General features: G+C 45.6%; 1 protein-coding gene across 4 annotated transcripts in view; it reads left to right on the top strand.

Annotated features, from left to right (window-relative positions):
- Window positions 1–20,769, top strand: part of BIRC6 (baculoviral IAP repeat containing 6) — a 3,097,233-nt gene that overhangs the window by 3,025,939 nt on the left and 50,525 nt on the right. For all 4 annotated transcript variants that reach the window (XM_069607902.1, XM_069607904.1, XM_069607903.1 and 1 more), the window contains one exon: window positions 10,194–10,271. In XM_069607902.1, coding sequence (XP_069464003.1) covers window positions 10,194–10,271 — 78 coding nt within the window. The remainder of the gene's footprint in view (window positions 1–10,193; window positions 10,272–20,769) is intronic.

A 20,769-nucleotide genomic window follows, 5' to 3' on the forward strand; every position in this document is an offset into this window, starting at 1 on the left:
CCCCTTTTAAAGATCTATACAGGGAAGATTTTGGGTTGGATTAATAATAATAAAACAGACTCTCAGACTAGTTTAAATAGAACGCATCTCTTAAATTTGTTCAAGAAAATTCCTTTATTGCGGGCTATAACAACCGACGATATAGACGCCATTTCTTTACCTAATCATAATAATCATCGAATGGTAAGTTGCTTTCATTCGGTGATGGTGGCAGATATGATGCGTGCCCAAGAAAAAAAAACTTAATTCTCTGGGTTATGGTCTGTCTACATTAGTGGACGATAAAGAGGCTGATTATTTCCTTCAATATAAGGAACCGATTAACATCCAAACGGAACAAATAGTACAATTGGGTAATAAAAAATTAGAAAATTCAGATCCAGCGTTCTTAATAGTGGTCAGGATTGGTCATGGTTGCAACCAGTGCTTAAAACTTTAGAGACCCTTAGACAAGGTAATGGGTGCTCCTAACAGTTCTAATATCGATGTTATTTCCTGGAACGCATGGGGGGGATCACATTTGAATACATTTTTGACTAAAGGTGAAATTTACACCTGCCCCATATGTATTTTTTCCAGGAAACCATGATGCTGTCTGACACGTATATAGAAGGTTTCTATACCTTCTCCTCATTAGCATCGAGGGGGCTGGCTGGGCGGCCTAGTGGTGGTTTGATTATTGCTGTTGATCGTAATCTGGGGTTTCATGGCAATGTGATTTTTAGGAGTGATTCTAGGTATTGTCTTATCGTCAGAGAATAATGTAGATCCTATCCTCCTGTTGAACTTATATTGGAATCCACTGAAGGTGACCCTTGATACTGTGGAGGAGTCTCTTGGAGAAATTCTGGGAGGTTGGTTTGAGAAGGGGTTTGGAAATCGCATTATCATGGGAGTGATTTTAACTCCGCCTGTGCTGAGGGTTCTATGCTAAATGTCCCATGACATGAAACCATATACCTCCCTTAAGATTAGGGTGGAACAAAACTGTTCCTCCCTAATCTTAAGGGAGGTATATGGTGGGATAAGTTCCTTGAACATTGGGATCTGGGGCTCTTAGACCATGCCTCGGATTGGAACTTACCCAGATATACCTGGAAAAGGGTAAGTAATAGTTCCAGAATTGATTTTTTTTCTATGTATCCAATAGCTGGAAACAAGCATGTGGAAAAATGACACTCATGGAGGTAGAGTTAGGTGATCACATTCCTCTATGCTTCTCCTTATCACTTCCAGGTCTTGGTATCCACATCAATCCTGTGTTTATGGGCTTACAGGTGTCAAATAACGGGAGAAGGATTGTATGGAACAAGAAAACGATTATGAAATTTAATACCTTGGTCTTGGAGAACCTGACCCTAGCGTCACATTGAATTAGTAGGGAAGAGGATCTCTTACTGGGGGGATAATATTACAATAGTTAGTAGGACAAGCGATATGGAGGTGTCGAAACCTAGGGGGAGGGTTGGTGACTCCAGAATCCAAAGATCCAAGCGTATTAAATATAGGGATCTAAAGATTCTGAAAAAATTACCCATCTCTTTTGCTGAATTGCAGCTTAGGAAGAAAAAAATCATCCTGAAACATAAAAATGTGATTAAGTCCCTGAAAATTAATCGATATCTTGCAGCCCATCAACAGATGTACAACCTCTGTTAGGGCAGACATGTTAAATTTTGGGCTACTGTCAATAACACGCTCACGCCAGGAAAAGACAGACTTCATTGCCCTATCCAAGCAGAGCTTTGGTGCTCTTACTACAAGAAAAAGTTAGCATTGCTTCCTGCCTTCTCTAGGGAACAGGACATGGACTTAGGTCCTCCAGTGGTGGGTGATTGCTCTTGGGATTTTGAGGATATCATGTGAGCCATTAATAAACTCAAACCATCTGGAGCGCCGGGCCCTGATGGCATTCCTCCATTCGTCATAAAGGCGACACCTGAAATGTCGGCTGAGTTGCTTAAACACACATTTAATGATATTTTTAAAAATCATATCATCCCTAAATCCTGGGCTCAAAGTATTATTGTACCAATACTTAAAAAAGGTGATGTCCTCAATCCCCAGAACTATAGACCCATAGCACTTCTAGATGCAGCTAGTAAGGTCTTCGGTATTCTACTTTTAAGGGATCTTAATAAAGTGATCAGGAGGAAGGCTTGTTTTAGTAAATTTCAGGTTAGCTTTAGAGAGGGTTTGAGAAGCGACTTGAATGGGAATATTTTGGCCCATTTAAGAGATACGGTCCATCAATCCAACATGGGTGAAGTTTGTATGGCATCCTTGGACCTTTCCAATGCCTTTGACGGGGTTATCAGAGTGAGATTGTGGACTAAAATGTTAGCAATGAATTTCCCTCGAAAGATTGTCCAACTCTTGGCTCTGTTGCATAGGAATACCTCGGTCAGGGTCCGTTTGACTCATGAAGGTACTCTCCGAGGCCATTGACACGAAGGTTGGGGTCAAACAGGGCTGTTCACTTGCACCCATGCTCTTCAACCTATACGTTAGCGATGTGGAGGACATGTGGCAGGGCCCTTCCATTGTGCCGGTTAGGTTGGGGAGTTTGGCTATTGAGTGGATGGGCTTTGCTGATGATTTTATTCTTTTTGACCGCACTCCATGTGGCCTTCGTAGAAAGATGGATATTTTTTATGAGTATGCAATGGTGAACAATCTCTCCCCTAATGCATCCAAATCCCGAACGATTGTGGTCACTAAGAAAAGAACCATCAAATCATATAGTTGGAAGATGGGAGAGGAACAGGTGGAACAGGTCCAGGCTATAACACATCTAGGCTATAATTCTACTAACAGATCTAGCCTGAAGATGTGGAAACTGAGCCTGGAAGAGAAAGCGTCTAAACTAAAGGTTCAAATGAAATTTTTAAAGGTTAGGCTATGTACATTTTCGCTCTTGCCTATAAGGCATTTTTATCTTGCTAAATGTGAGCCGGTTCTTTTGTATGGTTTGGACATTTGTACCCATGACATGAGCTCATGCCTGAATGTTGCGCAGGGGAAAATGTGGAAAGAACTACTTGGCCCATTTATGGCAGTCCCCAACGCCATTATCCGCCATGAGTTATGTCTTGTCTCACTCAAAGCAAGATATTTGTGGAGGCAATTATCCTTGTTTAGAAAGATGAATGATCCACCTGTAAACACCCTGTACGAGTTGTTAAAAAAGGTTGTTAAATCCGGGTCAGTAATATCTATTAGAAGGTTCAGTGATTATATGAATTTTCTATTAGATACTCTAGATCTTTGTCTAGAAGACCTGGTACAACGACCTGGACTAGTCAAGAGACTTTTATTCAAGGCGGATTGGGTTGGGTGGACACAGTAAATGGCGTAGAGTCCTAGTCCTCCTATAAGGAGTATGCTAACTTTGGACACGCAAGGGAATGTATTCCCCTTTATTTGCAAAGATTGCCTTGTTAGAGGGCGAGATTAATATTTATGCGCTTTAGACTCAATCAGATGCTGACTCTAGAAAGGATACGAGAGGTACTTAATCAAGAACAAATCTGTTTCACATGTCGTTTCTGTGGAGAAACTAGCGCGTTAGAAACTCTTAAGCACCTTGTTTTAACCTGTACCCATTTTGAGTCTAAACATGCACTCTATCTTAAAGATAGATTTAACAGGGATCTTGAAATGTCTATCCATTTGTTTTGGAGCCGCTGTTTGTTGGGTGTAAATATTTCTTTAATTCTAGCATTGAATTTATTGCTTCAAAATATAATGGAGGAATTGGAAAAAAGGAACTTAATATGCAATGTTTTTATAGTGGAACAAAAAAAGAAAAAAAAACAATAATTAAGGGCTGGCAGAAATATTTTATGAAGATGTTATGAAGATGTTTGTGATTTTGAGGTATTTTTTTATGGTACTTTTTTTATTTGATTTTAGATCTGTATATGTTGCCTTATAAAAATGAATTGTGTATTTCTATCGTGTGTAATATGTTGTATAAGGTTTTATGTAAACTAACAATGTAACAATAAAAAAAAAATACAAAAAAAACTGGAAGCTGTGGCGAGAGCATGGGTAGTTCCTGCCTGATCTCCCTCTGGAGAGTCAGGCCTCCTTTAAGGCTGCCGTAGTGAATGCCCGGGCAGTGCACAGGACCTCATGGAGTCTCCTGTATCCCACATTGATGCAGCCAGCAGAGGACTGTGCCTGGGGGTCGAAATGAGATGGATGGTGTGGTTGCATGACACTAAATTCTCTTCTGATGTGCAAAATAGATCTTCGTTTTGAGGGGTTGGATCTTTTTTCATCTGTCCACTGATGACGAGTTGACAAAGACCTACACACAAACCCCCAAGTCCTTGGCCATCCTGACTAAGTTAGGGCAGAAATCCTTCCCTCAGCCTCAGGACAGGACCGCATCAAACCCTGTGCTTTCACTGGCTTCAAAGGGTTTTGAGATTGTGGTGCACAGAGGCTGGACAGGTCGCCCAGTGACCACAGGAGGATGCAGCAGATGACTGCATGTTTTTTTCCACTCAAGCTGCTCTGCTCTTCCTCAGACGCCAAAAAGCAGTCACGTAACGGTCAAGGAACACAGCTCACCTGTAGAGGGCCGGCTGGCTCTCTTCCAGGACAGCTGGAAGCGTTCTTTTGAGAGTCCTTGGATCCTTTCCACGGCCTTCAGTCTTCCTTTTCCTCTACCATCCTCTCCTCCCCGTCTTCAGATAGGGTCCCCGGCACTATTACGGGAGTTCCTTTCTCTTTTGGAGATTGAGGCGGTGGAACCAGTTCCTCAGTCAGACAGGGGCTCCGGCTTCTACTTCAGGATTTTTGCGGTATCCAAGAACCACCAGGCTGGCTTGAGGGTAGTCCTGGATCTGTCATTTCTCAACCTGTCTTTACTGCTTGAATGTTTCAAGATGTTTACTCCCGTGCACATAGCAGAGTCTCTGTGCACAGGGCACTGGATGTGCTCCATAGATCTCAAGGATGCTTACCTTCATGTCCCCATCTACCAGCCCCATCGGAAATTTCTGCGGTTCACGATTGTCGTACAACTTCCAGTATAAGGTGCTGCCTTTCGGCCTCAATTCGGCTCCTCGCGTGTTGATGAATCTGATGAATACGGTGGCTGGTCTCCTGTGCCTGGAGGGCCATCACTTATACTCTTATCTGGATGATTGGCTTGTCAGAGCCAGCTTACCCAAGAGGATGGTGAACTACTGCCAACGGCTGGCAGACATTCCACACCAGCTAGGCTTTTTCCTCAACCGGCGCAGGTCGCAGCTGACTCCTTGGAGTGCTCTGGGGCACAGCGGTGCAGCAGGTGTTCCCCACGCCTGAGAGGCTCCACTCCCTCTGCAACGCGATAGGGCACTTTCTGGCCGACTCGACCACCTCAGCATGGTGGTTCCAGCACCTTCTGGGGCTGATGGCATCTTTTGTGCTTGGAGTCGGAAAGAGGATTCCAATAGCCTTGCTCCTCCTCCCGGATCTTCACTGGTGGCCGATTGACAGCAATGTGGCAGTGGGAGCCCCCTTTACCCAGCAGGAGCCTACCCTGGTGGTGATGACAGATTCCTTGCTTTTGGGCTGGGTCTACTCTTGATGGCTGCTCCATTCATGGCGCATGGTCTGGGACAGAGGCCCTCCTGCATATATCTGCTCAAACTCATGGTATTGGGCCTGGAGCTCAAGGCTTTTCTGCATCATCAGGGACACAGCGGTTCTGGTCAGGACCGACAATTCCACAACAATGTTTTACTTGAAAAAGAGCAGGGTGGCAACCCCCCCCCCCCCTCCTTCTGTGCATGGAGGCGGTTGTGATCTGGGAATGGTCCCTTACGGAAGGGATTTGTATTGCCACAGTTCATCTCACCGGGGACTGCAATGTGGAAGCCGAGCAATTCAGCCACTTGGGGGGTTCAACACCTACGAGTGGGAGTTACATATCAACTCCTTGTTGCCCCGTTCCAGTGAAGGGGGTTTCTGGATCTGGACTTAATATGCATCTCATCTGAATTCCAAGTGCCTGTGGTTTGTGTCTTGGATGGGCTGTGGTCAGTGGTCTCTGGGGGACGTGTGAGCTGTGCATTCACCCCTACACCAATGCTCCTGCGGACTATACGCATGTTCCGGCCGTCGGTGGGCTGCAGCCTCATCCTACTTGCCCCACACTGGCCATTGATGGTGTGGTTCTTGGATCGACTGCTGTTGTGCTCCCAGGGACCTGGCCATCTTCCGATACCCAGCAGGGGCTTCCTGATCAGTGGGGTGGTGGACGACCCGGACACGGCCATACTGGCCGTAACGGCCTGGTTCTGGACCAGCTGAGACTCCACCATGCTCCGTTCTTTGAGGACAACATTCAGGTGGCCATCGTCGTGGGCTCAGTACCCCTGGATGACATGCTGGCTATTTCCACACATCTGGCTCGTTCAGGTCGATTACTACTGCACCTATCTGGTGACCATTGGGGCATACAAGAATTCCCCAGAGCACTTTTTTTCAGCAGCCAACCTGGTAGTTAAGGCACACCTCAAGGGGCTTTCCAGACTCTTTCCTTGGGTACACACGCCTCATCCTGTCTGGGACCTTAATGTGTTTTTTTTCAGCCTTGCAGCGCAAGCCCTTTGACCCAATGACCTCCGTGGATATCAAGCTGGTCACACTGAAGACGGTATTGCTGGTGGTGCTCACTTCGGCGTGCAGGGTCAGCGAGCTGCAGGCTTTGTCATCATGCAAGCACTTCATCACGTTTCATAACAACAAGGTCCTCTTGCGCACCCATCCAAACGGTTTGCCCAAGGTAGTCGTCCCATTCCATTTGAATCAGGAGAGCTGCCTGCCGGTGTTCTTCCTGAACCCACTGTCGTATGCCGAAAGGGCTTTGCATTCCTTGCACCTCAGGAGTCAACAAGTTCCACCTCTCTGTGACAAAATCATTCAGAAAGTCTGAGACATTGTTCATCACGTCCGGGGGCATGTCTCCCGGCACCCAGGCTTCCAAAGCTTTGATCGCCTGTTGAATGGTACAGGCCATTTCAGAGGCGTATACAGCCATGTGCAAAACGGTTCATGAGGAGATTCATGCCCATCCGGGTAGAGCCAAGGTCAAGGCTGTCGTGTTTCAGAGACATGCTTCCTGGAATGTCATCAGCAGGGTGGCTTCTTGGGGCACTCCGTCAGCTTTCTGTAAGCTCTATTCCCTGGATACCAGCTTCAGCAAAATGCAGAGTTTGTGAGGTGGTTCTGAAGAACCTTTTTGCTTTGTCCTAGATATGAGGCAGGTTTACACAATTCCATCCTATGGTATTTGTTCGGTGGAATTACCCACAAAGGATGGAGGAAAGTGGACGGGATGTAGGAGTAATTGAAGTTACTCACTGTAGTGGCTCCAGTACTCATAGTCCTTTGTCTCCTTATACTTCCCACCTGCTTTCCCCTGCTTGTAAGACGGTTGCTAAAGTATTCAGTATAGCCAGGTATTAAAGCATCAGATGTGTTAAAAGGGACTGAGGTGAGGCTCCAGAGTGTGGGACCTTGGGGGGGGGGATTCCCACACCCTGGGCTACGCCCTCGCACGCTGTAATAAATGTAAAGTGGAAGCTAAATCTTTCACTGCAAAAGGTTCTGGAACTGTCCCCATGTTAGGGGATGCCCAGAAGGATGGAGGGAAGGGGGTCTAAGGAGTACTCTAGTCACTACAGTGAGTAACTTTAAATTGTGCGTAATGGAATTCTGCCCATCATAGATATGATGTACGTGATTATTTAGTTTCTGAAAATGTCAAATTCAAAGTTTTTGAAAAAGCAATGATAACTAACATCGCCCCGCCTGCTATTTCCCCCCACCCCTCCACCTCCCAAACCCTAATACTTGCGGAGCCCAACTTAGCTTTTGTCTTTCGCCGCAGTGCTCGCCCTGCAACATGAGTTCCGCCTCTAGATGGGAAGGCGGAACTTCCACCACAGGGTCCTTCTCTTTTTTCATAAAAAAATTAAATTATCTTTGTACCCCCGCAGCCCCTGAAGTCCCACAATATCAATCAAGGGGATTGGGGGACACCACTGCAACCCCCGCTCCCGTTGATCAACATTCTAGGACTTGGGTTATTTTTCCAATGGCAAATTTGGCATTTTTGTCCTTTATCTTTTATTTATTTTCAGCTGAACCCTCATAGATAGTGGTAGACTTAACCAAAATTCCACTGACGCCTTAATCCCTTCAACAGTTAGAAGAATGTCAATCTTTAACAAATCTTGTAGGTTATATTTTTGTACACCATGGTAAGTGAACTTCTTGTGTCACTCTTAGCCTCATATTTGGGGATGCCCCTATCACATCATCATTTAAGTCCCCTAAGGGTAGCAAACAGGGTTATTACAATACATCTTCCACCCAGAACACAATCCATTGTGTAGTGGCATAGATTGTGCTGTGTCACAAAGAAACGGCAACAGATTTGTTGCATATCACACCATATGCTCACTGCCCAAAAGATCTGTGCCTTTACCCTTCATTTTGCTCCAGAACGGATTTGCCGGTTGCTCTGCTACTAAGGCCAAGACAGTGGGGACAGAGAGCAACCTTGTCTGGTTCCTCGCTCAGTTTCCACTCCTCTCAGAAGCTCACTGTAAAGCAGAGGGATCAAGCTTCTACTTACGGTACACAAATGAATGTATTTTAGGACATGAAATATGAAGGCCGCAACCCACTGAATCAAATACTTTATTGGTATCCAGGGAGGTGACGGTCAAGTCTTCATGTAGTTGACCAGTTTCTTGAATGACATGCAACACTGTACACACCTGTGCTGTGTCCTTGACCAAATCCTGATTGATCTATAAATTAACTTGGGAAGAAACTGCTAAGTCCTGAACAAAAGATCCTTGCTAAGTATCTTGGATTCCATGTTGAGCAAGTACGATGGCCGACAGGATGAGCAAACGGAGGAATCTTTCTCTTGCTTGGATGGCACTGTGATAACTGCTTCATTACTGGACCTACATAACCTATTCATTTTGGAGTGCTTTGATTAATACCTTTTTCAGGTTTGGGTGCCACAAGTCCATATATTTAACATAGGACTCCTCAGTTCACCAGCATGTATCAAGTGATTTCCCTTGCTGGATAGCAGTCTATTTCTCCTATAAAATAAACATCTCCTCAAGTTTATTGATATCATCTTGTGTTCATTTACTTGTATGATCGTTATTTACTCCATCAGCCATTTATTTTTAATTAACAATGGTGGTTGCTTATACAAATCTCTAGTATTCTAGAAAGCCCCTCTTTAATGTATTCCTTTGTGTACACCAGTGTCCCATTGGAGAGACATAGGAGGGATGTGATTGGTCCAGTATTGCCCTCCCCCCTTAGCAGCCAGGCCAACATCCAACCCAATTTATCTCTGTATTGGTTCTGGTGTTTCTGCATACAGGATGTATAGTTCTGCAAAGCTTGTAGAGTTTCCACATGTTCTAAACTAGTTGTATGCATCTTATGGGTCTGCCTGGGATAAATCAAGGGTCTGAATGCATGTGTGTGAATCAAGGGCCCTTATGGTAACTTTGTACTTTGATTTATGCTGGAAAGCCCTCCGGACCCCGTGATTCAGATAGGTAAATCTACCCCCAAATTGTTACCTTGTAAGATTCCGACAGGTACCCATAATCATGCACTGGACCTTTGTTATCTTCAAAAAATGTAAATTTTCTTCCTTAACCCTTCCTATTAAGCAGGGCACTGATGTGCTCCTAACGTCAGCTTCCAAAGTGGTATAGGAGGGCAAACCCCATACACTCATACATGGTATTGCATGAAACCAAACCTATGGAATGTATTTCCTGTGTAAATACATAATCTATTGTACAATGTATGCATGTTAAGCACTAGTGAGAAGAATGGAGTTTTTGTATCCACAGGGTGTATCTGGTGCCAGACATATACTGCCTTGAATTGTTTCATGACTTTCTATAGAACATCCACTGCACCCTTCTTGGCAGTCTGGCTCTATTTAGACTAGTTTGGATAGTACAGCAAAAGTCACCAAATACTACCCATATTATCTAGAAATGTAGCACAGCAAGCCATACATTTGGAAGAAAGACTGCATCATCTGTATTTGGTGCATTGACGTTCATGCAACACATTTTTATTTATCTGATTCCTGGATAATAGTTTCTACTTACAGTTTTCTTGCTTTCCATTAGGTTTGTTTAAGCATTCTCAACACATGGCATGGAAGGCCCGAAGAAAAGTGGAATCCCCACACGTCGAGCTTTTTGCAAGTAAGCATAATCGTTAGATTCCCATTTACTTCATATACATCTTAGATTTTACATTCATTGTTTAATTTTAAAGTTTTTGCTAAATGCATCATCACTGTTGAACAGTATATCCATTTTCAAGTACATGAGACCCACTCTTTGATTGCTTTAATAAAACCTCAAAATATAGCTTTGTTTATTTGAATGTTTTGCAATCATAGTACTGATTTATTTCAGGATTTTTTTTGTAGAGCTATTATCCGAAGAACAGTTGTCAAAGCACTTTTATAAATTAATATAGGAAGCCAAATTTAATAAGGCCAAGAATAAGTTATGAGAACCTGGCGCTGGGTTCGGCTATCTCCCCAAGTAAACGAGGGATACATGATAGTACCTTGGATGTCTCCTTTTTCTGCTCTTGCTGCCTATTTAAAGATAAGAGTCGGCAGGGTGCACTCTTACCGCCTGGTTGAACAGTAGAACATGTCATGCTACAAAACCATAATATTAAAAAAAGACAGTCACGTATTTAATTCCCCAGCTTGCATCCCCAAATTCTCGTCATTTTCGTGCTGTTTTCTTTTCTGTCCTGGACAATTGATTAATTAAAGAACATTTTTTGGCTGACATAAGTGGTTTGCTGCCTCAGTGTTTTGCCGTGATTTTTGCATGCAAGACCACTTCCTGGAGTGCCTGCCGCCTTCCCTGCACTTATATATATATATATATATATATAGCACTTCTAGTTTTAATATAAAACTTGGATTTTATTGCGCTAATCATATCCTTTGTACATATGAACATCTTGCTATTTGCCTCATCACTGCCACTTTAAAAAATGCTCCTAGAAGAACCTTCAATAGTTGGCCCTGTTGTTCTGACTCAGTTCCTCTATGCCATATGATTATAGCAGGAATAATTTGGTAAACAACTTACTAGCGTAGTCCTCACTGCACTATGAGATAACAGTCCCTGTAAGGGTATGCCGGAGCCGACCGTATTTAGTAGAAGTTTCATTTCCATAAGGTCTGGCCTGATGAGGCACAGAGAGTGAGTCTAATGAGGCAGCCAGTACATTAAGAGAGTGCCCACCTTTATGTCACGATGAGGGAGCACAAAGGAGTGGAGATTGTCAACAGAACAAACATGCTGCTGCCGATGGTAGATCTCACTGTGAAAAACCATCATTAGTCAGTACACAATTGTCATACAAATAATAAAACCGGGCTTATTTATCACACAAAGATAAAACAAGAAAAGTAAATGTATAATACTACAGCAACCTGATTTCATCCTTGATAGAATTCATTTTTCTTGTGAACAAAATTGACAGTAATAGAACATTGATCATTATAACAATATTTGTCCATGTTCTTTCTCAGTTGGGGGACTCCTACAATTCTTGCCAATTTAGAACGCCCGTGGTTCCCCCTAAATTCTATGTGCCTAGAGAGCGACTGCATTGCAGCCACACTTCATTGATGACACCCTACAAGACAAACATGCATCCATGGTTGCTGGTGGTACATTTGTATGGAGGTGAATTGCCCAGCATTTTGGAGATGGACTTCCCTTGTGGACAGTACCAGGCTGATATGGAAATGGATATTTCTTCGAGTGCTCTTCTTTGATTATATATACTTCTGAGGCTTCTGGATCTTCTTAGATCGCCTGCTGTGCATAGGCCATCATCTAGTGGTAGTCGCTGAGTATTACATTATTTGTTTTTGAAACTCGAAAAGGGACGTCGACTGGGCATGTCAGTAATGCTAACACTAGTGACATCCACTGTACCCATGGTCCTTCAGGCGTCAATGTCCCTTAGATTGTTTTTTTCCACCATCATAGTTGGACACAAGTTTCAGAGTTCCTTCTTTCTGGCTAACAAATTTATGTATACGAGTTCAAATGTAGACTTCTTTCTTTCCTTTCGATGGCCATACTAATGCAAGGTCTTCCACGACTGCTTTCAAGGATGGATTAATTGACGACGACTACTTGTACCGTCTCGATGAACTTTGACTGCGGCCTATCTAGGCCTCAACGGGCCTCAGACCTTCACAGTTGGGAGTGAGTGGGGGGAGGGCATGTCTGTCTTTTCTTTAGAGAATGCTTGTTTCTCTATTTTTCCTTTTCCATGGTTGGTTGCCATCTTTCCATATTATGGAAAACGCACCCTTTAAATGTCACCCTTCCTATAACAGGATGTTTCCCTGGAAGGACTCGCACAAGGTGTGTAACCTCAGTCTCCCCAGGGACCATCCCAAAAAACATTGCAAGTTTTGCAAACTATTCGCATAAGACGTTAAAGAACCGTAAAACAGCGCTGGACCCATCACACCATGCAGGCTGAAGCCGCTATGGAGGTGGAGGGAGCGTCTGGCGATGTCGGCGTCCTAAGTGACGCCGAGGGCGATCGGGACTAGACTGTTTCCCATATGTGAGCCCCCGACTCCATCAGGCAGGCTGGCGGTCCTGCTACGGAGACGACACCCGCCGGCTCAAGCACCCACATTGCATGCCACACAAAGCACCCCCCTACTCCCATTGTCGAAATTCGACCGCTTCGTCGACTGTTGAGGCTCACACGGTCTCAAGGTAAAGGTCCTCAAAGTACTGTAGTGCGTTAACAACGCGCAGTCAGGCGTAAAATGAAAAGTGGGTTCTCTTCAGGAGGCTGTAGCTGCTCAGGAAGGGGTTTCCGGCGTGAAGTATATGTTTATTTTCCTAGAGGGGGGTCTACCCTTGCGGATACAGCGACTTTCGGAGTTCTGAAATAGCTCGGGAGCACAGGCTAACCCAGCCAAGGTGAGTATCTTTTAAGGGATTCTCGTGAGAAAAAAGACATTGTGCCAGTGGGCCACCCGTAAGTGATGAAAGTACTCACCGACCCTCAACACAGTCCGGACCAAACTTTGGCTGTCTAGCCACTTCGCTTGCAGGTGTTAACCCTGCAGTTTCAGGACCCTCCGGCTCTCAGTGGCTGCGGAGCGGGACGATCGTCCGTGGCCTTTACTCAGCTTTCGAAGAAAGGAGAAGGATAGTTCCGGTGCAGCACGTCTCAGGACACAGTGGGGCAGATCTGCAGGCACTTTCAGCGACAGTTACCACAGCAGGCGACACAAGGACCGCAAAAGCTTGCAGCATGGGGCACTCTCATTAATCGTGACCCAGTGGAGCCAGGACAAGGATTTCTTTCAGGAGAGGGCTAAGGGCCACAGCAAAGCGATTCCCGAAGTCTTGAGTCTCAACTCTGAATGGCGGGGTTCATGTGCGATACCCTGGGTTAGAGCTGGACAGTTCACTGGATGGCCCAGGAACACTTTGGGTAAATAGGAGGTGCCGAGAGTAGTTCCCACTACTCCAATGGGGCGAAGCACCCTTACTCCTTCAAAAGCAGGAGTCAGACGGGACAACAGAGTGGTCAGGGTGCCAAACCTTTGTAGCACATCACCAGCAATTCCTCGAGTCTGCTCTTTCGTTAAGGATACTTGGCTCCTTATGAAGTTTGTTGTGAACTTCATTTGATCGACTTGGAATGGATGCAGAGGCCCTTCTCATATCTCAGATAGCCAATGTAAGATCTGCTCTCTTGCATGCATGCCAGGCGTGGTCCAATCATGGCCCACAGTGGTTCCTGTCATGACTACCAGACATACTGGCACTAGCGGTGTGGACTGGGAACCGCAGTCCCAAACCTCTTCCTGGGCACTGAGAGAAACCTGAAGGTGTCTCACTCGCTAGTCCCTGGGGATCGATCATCCAGGTAGCCAGGACACGGCCATCGCTATTGGATCCATTTCCTGGGGGTGGACCAGTGCGGGAGGATCACCTACATGAGGGGTCTTCAGGGAGTGGAAGTGGGGCACTGAAGGTTGAGACTCTGTGTCCCCTTCCTTGTGACACATTTTCCCCATCCTGCCATTAACCTGACATGTCCCAACACAAGGGTCAGGCAATTGCCGACAACTACACACACCTGACTACCCTTTCCCTTCCCCATAGGAATAAAAGGAGGAACACAAGCACACTCCGAGCAAGGCCGAACTCACGAGGAAGCAGCCATTCCAGGATGGCAGTTCAAACAGAGGACAAAGGCAGCAAGACCTGAAAGGACATCAAGGAGCGGGTTGCCCTTGGCCTTTTCAACCGAGACCCGCGAAGCCTCTGATGAAAGAAACATAACACCAGGAATTGCAGCTGGCAAATGGTGTGGCGGATGTCAGCGGTACATGGAACCCTCCCGCACTGATAGCCAGGGTGGGAAGATGCGGTTGCCATCGTGGTACCGTCCATGACTCCAGCAGCAAAGGAACCACCAATGAGTTTAGCACAGCCGTGAGTCGTAAGAACCGGATAGTCAACCGGACTGTGTTAGGCTCAAGGTTGTAGTAGCAACATTAAGATCATCATTAAACAAGAGGTCTTTTGTGAACAAACTTGGTACCAGAGATAGCGTGGTCCTGCGCCACGTGGTCACTCAGTCGAAGGTCTCTAGCAGATACCCCTCTTAGGAACAAAGAGACTGTATTGAACATTGGGAAGAATGAAACGGGTACCAAGAGGCCATAGGAAAGGCCGGTATAAGGTGTTAAAGTGGTCATACCAGGGTCAAGCCAAATCCCTTATACAATCGAAAGTCCTTGACACATTGCAGAAGTGGTGATATTGTGAAACGGGTGTTTGCGCCCGGCTTATTGGAGCACTGTGTGAACTGTGATCTTGAAAACCTGCACTTGCCGTAGCCTAACAGAGTGACCAAGCTAGACGAGAGCACCCTTCGGAAGACTCTGTTTAAGATTGGCAAGTGCTTTGGAATGTCTGAGCTCGGATGAGGGCGTTCTCACTAAACCGGGGGGTTGTTTAAAAAGACGTTGAGACTTGTGAATATTAAAAATAAGGAGATAACAATTGAAGGGAGGTGAATCCCATATTTTGAAGAAGCTAAGTGAACAACATTGTGATGACAAGTATGAACCAGACTGAGGGATGTCCACAGTGTGTGGTTGGTCTGAGCCGGACTCAGGGAGGCTGACGACTGAAAGTAGGATCAGAGCCCAGCTGAGTGGGGATTCAAGGGTGAAGGGTAATCACTTGACGTAAAGGTTAGCAGATGAACTTTTGTTTTGTTGTTTTGGTAGATCAAGCCCTCTGCAGTAAGAGACTTTGCATAAGAAGAGACTTTGGCACAAAAGGGCCTGATATCGTGGAAAGGAACTGTAAGCTCATGCCAGAGAAGCCCTAGAGTGGGCTGTGCTGGAGAGTCCTGTCTTGTCCCGTACTAAAAACATGGGGAAGGGAGACCCCAGCCATAACATCCTGACTTATCATTTTGTGAACAGTTCTTTCTTTTCTTGTGAACATTATCCTACACTCTTTTGTAACATAGTGGTAAGGATTGGTATTAGGTTTCTTAGTATGTGTCCTTGTATTGGACTAGACTCCACCTGGACGGTATTATCATTTTTTGATGGTCGTAGCTTGCTCCCATCTTAGATTTAGATTAGGCGTTTACATCACCCTTATTACAGTTTAATAAACACCCTTGAACTGTGATCACTTGTGTCTGTCTTACTTTGACGCTATGCCTTTCTTAAAGCACTAGCACATGTGGCATGCAGGAGTCTGCAAAATATGCGGTTTTCACGGCAGGCTGCATGCCCAAATAAGGAATACCCACGACCGGGGGGCTGGAGGCAAAGGGACAAAAAAATGGCCAAAGGACAGAAGAAAAGACTTTGTTGCCACCCATTTTCAGCACTGAACACGGTCTTGGTCCGAACGCAGTAAACGCGGTATGGTCCATAAAAACAAAGTAAAAATATTTTAAAAGTAAACTGCTGCCACCAGTTCGTCCTAGACTCACTTGTACAAACACCACAAAATCCTTACAGGGTGGCTAGGTCCATAAAACAAAAGGACCCCTATTTGCGGTACAGTAAGATACTTGGAACATAGATAAAATATTACCAAGAAATGGCAACTTAGTCCAAGACTAAGGGAAACATAGTTTCCAAGTACTGATAGCCTGAAGTATGTGTCAGTTTCCCCATAACAAATGAGCCTAAGCCCAGAGGAGTGCAGCTGAAGGATGTGCTCCACTGGAAAAAGTCAAGTTAGGTAAGCTAAACAAAAGCAGAAAGTCTGGGGGGTGGGGGGTTCACAAATGGAGGAAAAATTGCACCCAAGGGAAATCTTTCCTAACACCCTCTATTTCAAAATCTAAGGACACCTCTCTCCCCAGGGACACCCTTCCAGGAGCCATGCAACATAAACAACCCTCTACATCAGAGACCATCTACCCTCAGGTTTCCCTAGCTCCAGCCAATGGACCCCAGAAAGAATTGACAAAATAATGCGAAGAATGTCATGCTTTGTAGACTTCTTTGACTGCCACCCTGATCAACTTTCCAACCTTCAAGGGCCCGCACAAGGGGAGACAGCTAAAGACCAAAATACTGTCAAAAAACCACAATTGGACACCGTCCAGCCCAGCACCTCGCAGGACACTTCCCAAGATCTCTATTATATTGATCATTGAGGCTCTCAGGATCCTGGTTCACAAGGTGACCAATATGATTCAGACCAGTATTATGAGGACAGCAATGAAGTCTACATCAAACAATATCCGGTCCATCATGACCAACCTGTAGCTGACTCCCCTGTGGAATATCAGCTACAGTACAATGAGCTCCTCCTAAAAGCTGCCGAACATTTCAAAATTGATACGCAAGAGGCACAGGTGAGCAAAGACTTTGTAGAAGATATAATTGGGGATATAAAGTCCGCAGCACAGTTGATACCCCCCTTGCAGTCCATTCAGAGGCGCATTCAGCCTTCTCTACTCACCTCCAACCTTACGAGGCCATTAACCCCTGTATTGAGAAAATGCTCAGGCCAGCCCCCTCCAAACCATTATACATCAGTGGTCAATTAAAGCCTGACTCGCTCGTCGTAACCACCACAAGGAGGGCGGGCACACCCTTAGCCTCTGCTGTGCCCCCCCTCCCCATCCCCCCCCTCCCCCCCCGATAAAGAGAGCAAAAAGATATATACAGTTGTCAGGAAAGTAGCTTCCTCGGCTGCATACCAAGTAAGAATCGCAAATGGCCATCTTGGCTAGTTACAACTGCCATAAATGGAACAAAATGCTACAACAAATTGAGTCTGTCCCAGAGCCTTTTAAATCACATCTCCTGAACAAAGTGGCCGAGGGTAAACAGGTGGCCAACTGCATCCTAAAAAATAACCTGAATGCAACAGATAATGCAGGCAGTGTAGTAGCAGAGGGCTCTCTTTTTAATCATCATGCCTGATTAAAACAATCCGGCTTTGAACTGGAAACTCGAACAACCCTTCTCAATATGCCAATAGAATCAAATGACTTATTTGGGAAAGCGGTTGCAGACGCACTGAAAAGTGCTAAAGAAGAGTATGACACCCATGGGCAACTATCAAGCCCTTTGTTAAAAGAGGCGTGTTCAACACGCTGATTTTCAAGGACAAGATTCACAACGCTCCTGACTATAGTCAGGGTGGACAAACGTCATCTTGGGGTTCCTCGCAGGGGCAATCCTCCCAGCATTATTTTCAATGGGGCCACAGGAGGTCTAGGAGTAGAGGCAGAGCCTCCTCAACCAGAGGCTCTGTTGTGTTGTGCCTGTCTGATGTGAGGTAGCTTGTGATGTCACGTGGATTGTTGATGAGTGAATGATGGAATGTTCTCAGTGAGAGTTCTGTGTAGTGGCAGTTGCAGCTAGCCTGCCTGGGTGATGGGAGCCGGTGTTTGTCTTAGCTTATGTCCTATCTGTCTTTCATGTGAAACTGTAACAAGGAAGATGAAACTGTAACAAGGAAGATGGAATAAACTTATATTAAGAAATCTTAAAGAGCCTGGAAGATTGTTTCACAACAGGCTCCACCTCCCCAAAACAATGACGACCCGCTCCAGTTCCCCTCCCATGCCTCTCTAGTAGGTCGCATTTCTCAGTTTACCCACACATCGGAGGGGGATCACCTCAGATAAGTGGGTACTATCCACCGTCGTGGGGGGCTATTGTATAGAGCTCATACAGAGACCATCGGACCACCCGCCAAGTCAGAGGCCAACAACGCAGGAAGAACGCATCCTACTAGAAGAGGTCAAAGCACTGCTGGAAATGGACGCTATATAAATTGTCCCAGGTAAACAAGGGTATCTATTCCTACATACTTCCTTGTGCCAAAGAAAGGCCTTACAATGCGCCCTGCAAACACACGTCAAGCTGCAAAATATGTCAAGCTACAAAAGTTACGCATGACAACACTACAAGAAGCAATCCCCCTGCTAAAACAGAGGGGGCTACATGGCAACATTCATATTTCAATGTTCCCAGCATACAGAAAATTCCTGCGCTTCAAAATAGCACATCAACACTACCAGTTCAAGGTGCTCCCCTTCGGCATAGCCTCAGTTCTGAGGGTAGTCACCAAGGTAGTGGCGGTGCACTTATGCAATCTATCCCAGTGTGCCCTTATCTGGACAACTGGCTGATAAAAGGGGAATCCCCCCAAATTTGCAAGCAAAATACCAAAAGAACAACTAATCTTCTGTTCCAATTGGGGTTCCAAGCCAAACCAAGCAGTTCCTAGGAGCTATCATAAAGACGAGAGGGGCTAGTCTTCCCCTCAAATGAAAAAGTTATAAACATGCTGCTGCAGATACCTCATTATTCCGCCGATCGCCAAATAACCGTTCACAAGGCAATGTGCCTGCTATGTATTTATCTAGTCCCACATGCACAGCTGTGCATGCACCCAATGCAGTAATGGTTAGCAAAACAATGTCAGCCAAGCGATCAGTGGGACTATTCTAGTGATTGTTTCGCTAACCCTACTAGAAACACTTAGTTTGTGGTCAAAGGAAAATCTATTACAGGGAAAAACCCTTTCACAATCCGCCAATCCAAGCGATACTTTCAACAGACGCCCCATTCTCCGGATGGGGAGCCCATTACCTTCAATGCACACAGCCCAGAACCACATCAACCTTCTGGAACTGCTAGCAGTACGCAAAGCCCTACAAGCTTTACAGTTGCATCTTAACAGGCCAAACGGTGCATGTCCTCACAGATAGCACCACTGCCATGTTTTACATAAGCAAGCGGGGAAGCACACACACTCCATGTCTGTCCAGGCTATCCCAAATAATGTGTAAGTGGGCACTGAAGCGGAACATCTTCTTAGTGTCTCAACACGTTCCAGGGGAACTCTATGCTCTGGCATACACTCTAAGCAGAAACACTCTAGCCGAGGAACATGAGTGGCAAGTCAACAGAGGAATTTTAGACAGTCTTCTCCCTGGGGGGTTATCCTCCTTTAGACTTGTTCGCCTAAATACACAATGCCCAGACTTGGCATCCAGGGTTCCCCAACCACAGTCCAAGGGGAATGCCCTATTGATGAGCTGGTCAGGGAAATGTGCTTATGCTTTTCCCCCCTCGACACCACTCCCCAGCAGGATAGTGCACAAGATGCACCAGGAATGTACCACACTAATCCTAATAGCCCCTATGTGGACGAGACAACCCTGGTTTCCACATCTGCTCAAACTGGCAGTGTGCAAACTCCTGTGCCCCTACAACATGCTATCCCAGCATGGGGGGACTCCACCCACATGCTCAGTCTATAAACTTGGCAGCCTGGCTCCTGGATTCATAGAGTGTGGACACTTCTAATGACCTCAAAGGTGTATGGATGGCCTCAAGGAGGCACGCAAACCTAACGCCAGGCACTGCTACTTCAACAAATGGAAAAGCTGTGTAATATGGTGCCGATCAAAAGATGTAAACCCTATTGAATGTACCCCATCACGCATTCTTGACTACATGCTCCACTTACTAGACTCCGGTCTAGTATTTCACCCCATCAAGGTTCACCCAGTGGCTCTGTCCGCCTACACCACTTCACAAAACAAGGTGTCCTGGTGAAAAGTCCCTGTTAAGGCTTTCATGGAGGGAGTAAAGGGACTTTACCCCCACCCCGTTTCCAAACCCGCCTCCAGGTATCGCCAGTCAGATAGCACAGCGAGTAGATCGCTCGCTTTAACGTCAGTGCAGAGCCTGCTGATGCAGGTTCGAATCCCGGCAGGGCCAAACTCAGCTTTTCATCCCTCCGAGGTCGACAAATGAGCACCACACACCATGGGTAATGATAAGCAGTGCTCAGATGCCTGAGGGTTCGAAGCGCTATATAAATGCTAAATAATTATTTTATTAATGTTGTACTCTCAAAGCTCATGGGTCCACCCTTCAAGCATATGCACAAATCCAGCCTCAAACACTTAACCTACAAGACCGCTTTCCTAGTAGCCATCACCTCAACAAGACGGGTTAGTGAACTACAAGCTCTGTCAGTGCAAGATCCTTTCTTTGTTATCCACACTTAGAACACACCTTAGGTTTTCACCTCATTTCGTTTCCAAGTTCCTTGTTAACCAATACAATGAACTGCCCGCTTTCTTTCCAAATCCATCCAACTC

This window comes from Ambystoma mexicanum, chromosome 4q, assembly GCF_040938575.1.
Source record: "Ambystoma mexicanum isolate Mex_15411 chromosome 4q, UKY_AmexF1_1, whole genome shotgun sequence".
In the NCBI taxonomy this organism is placed as follows: Eukaryota; Metazoa; Chordata; class Amphibia; order Caudata; family Ambystomatidae; genus Ambystoma; species Ambystoma mexicanum.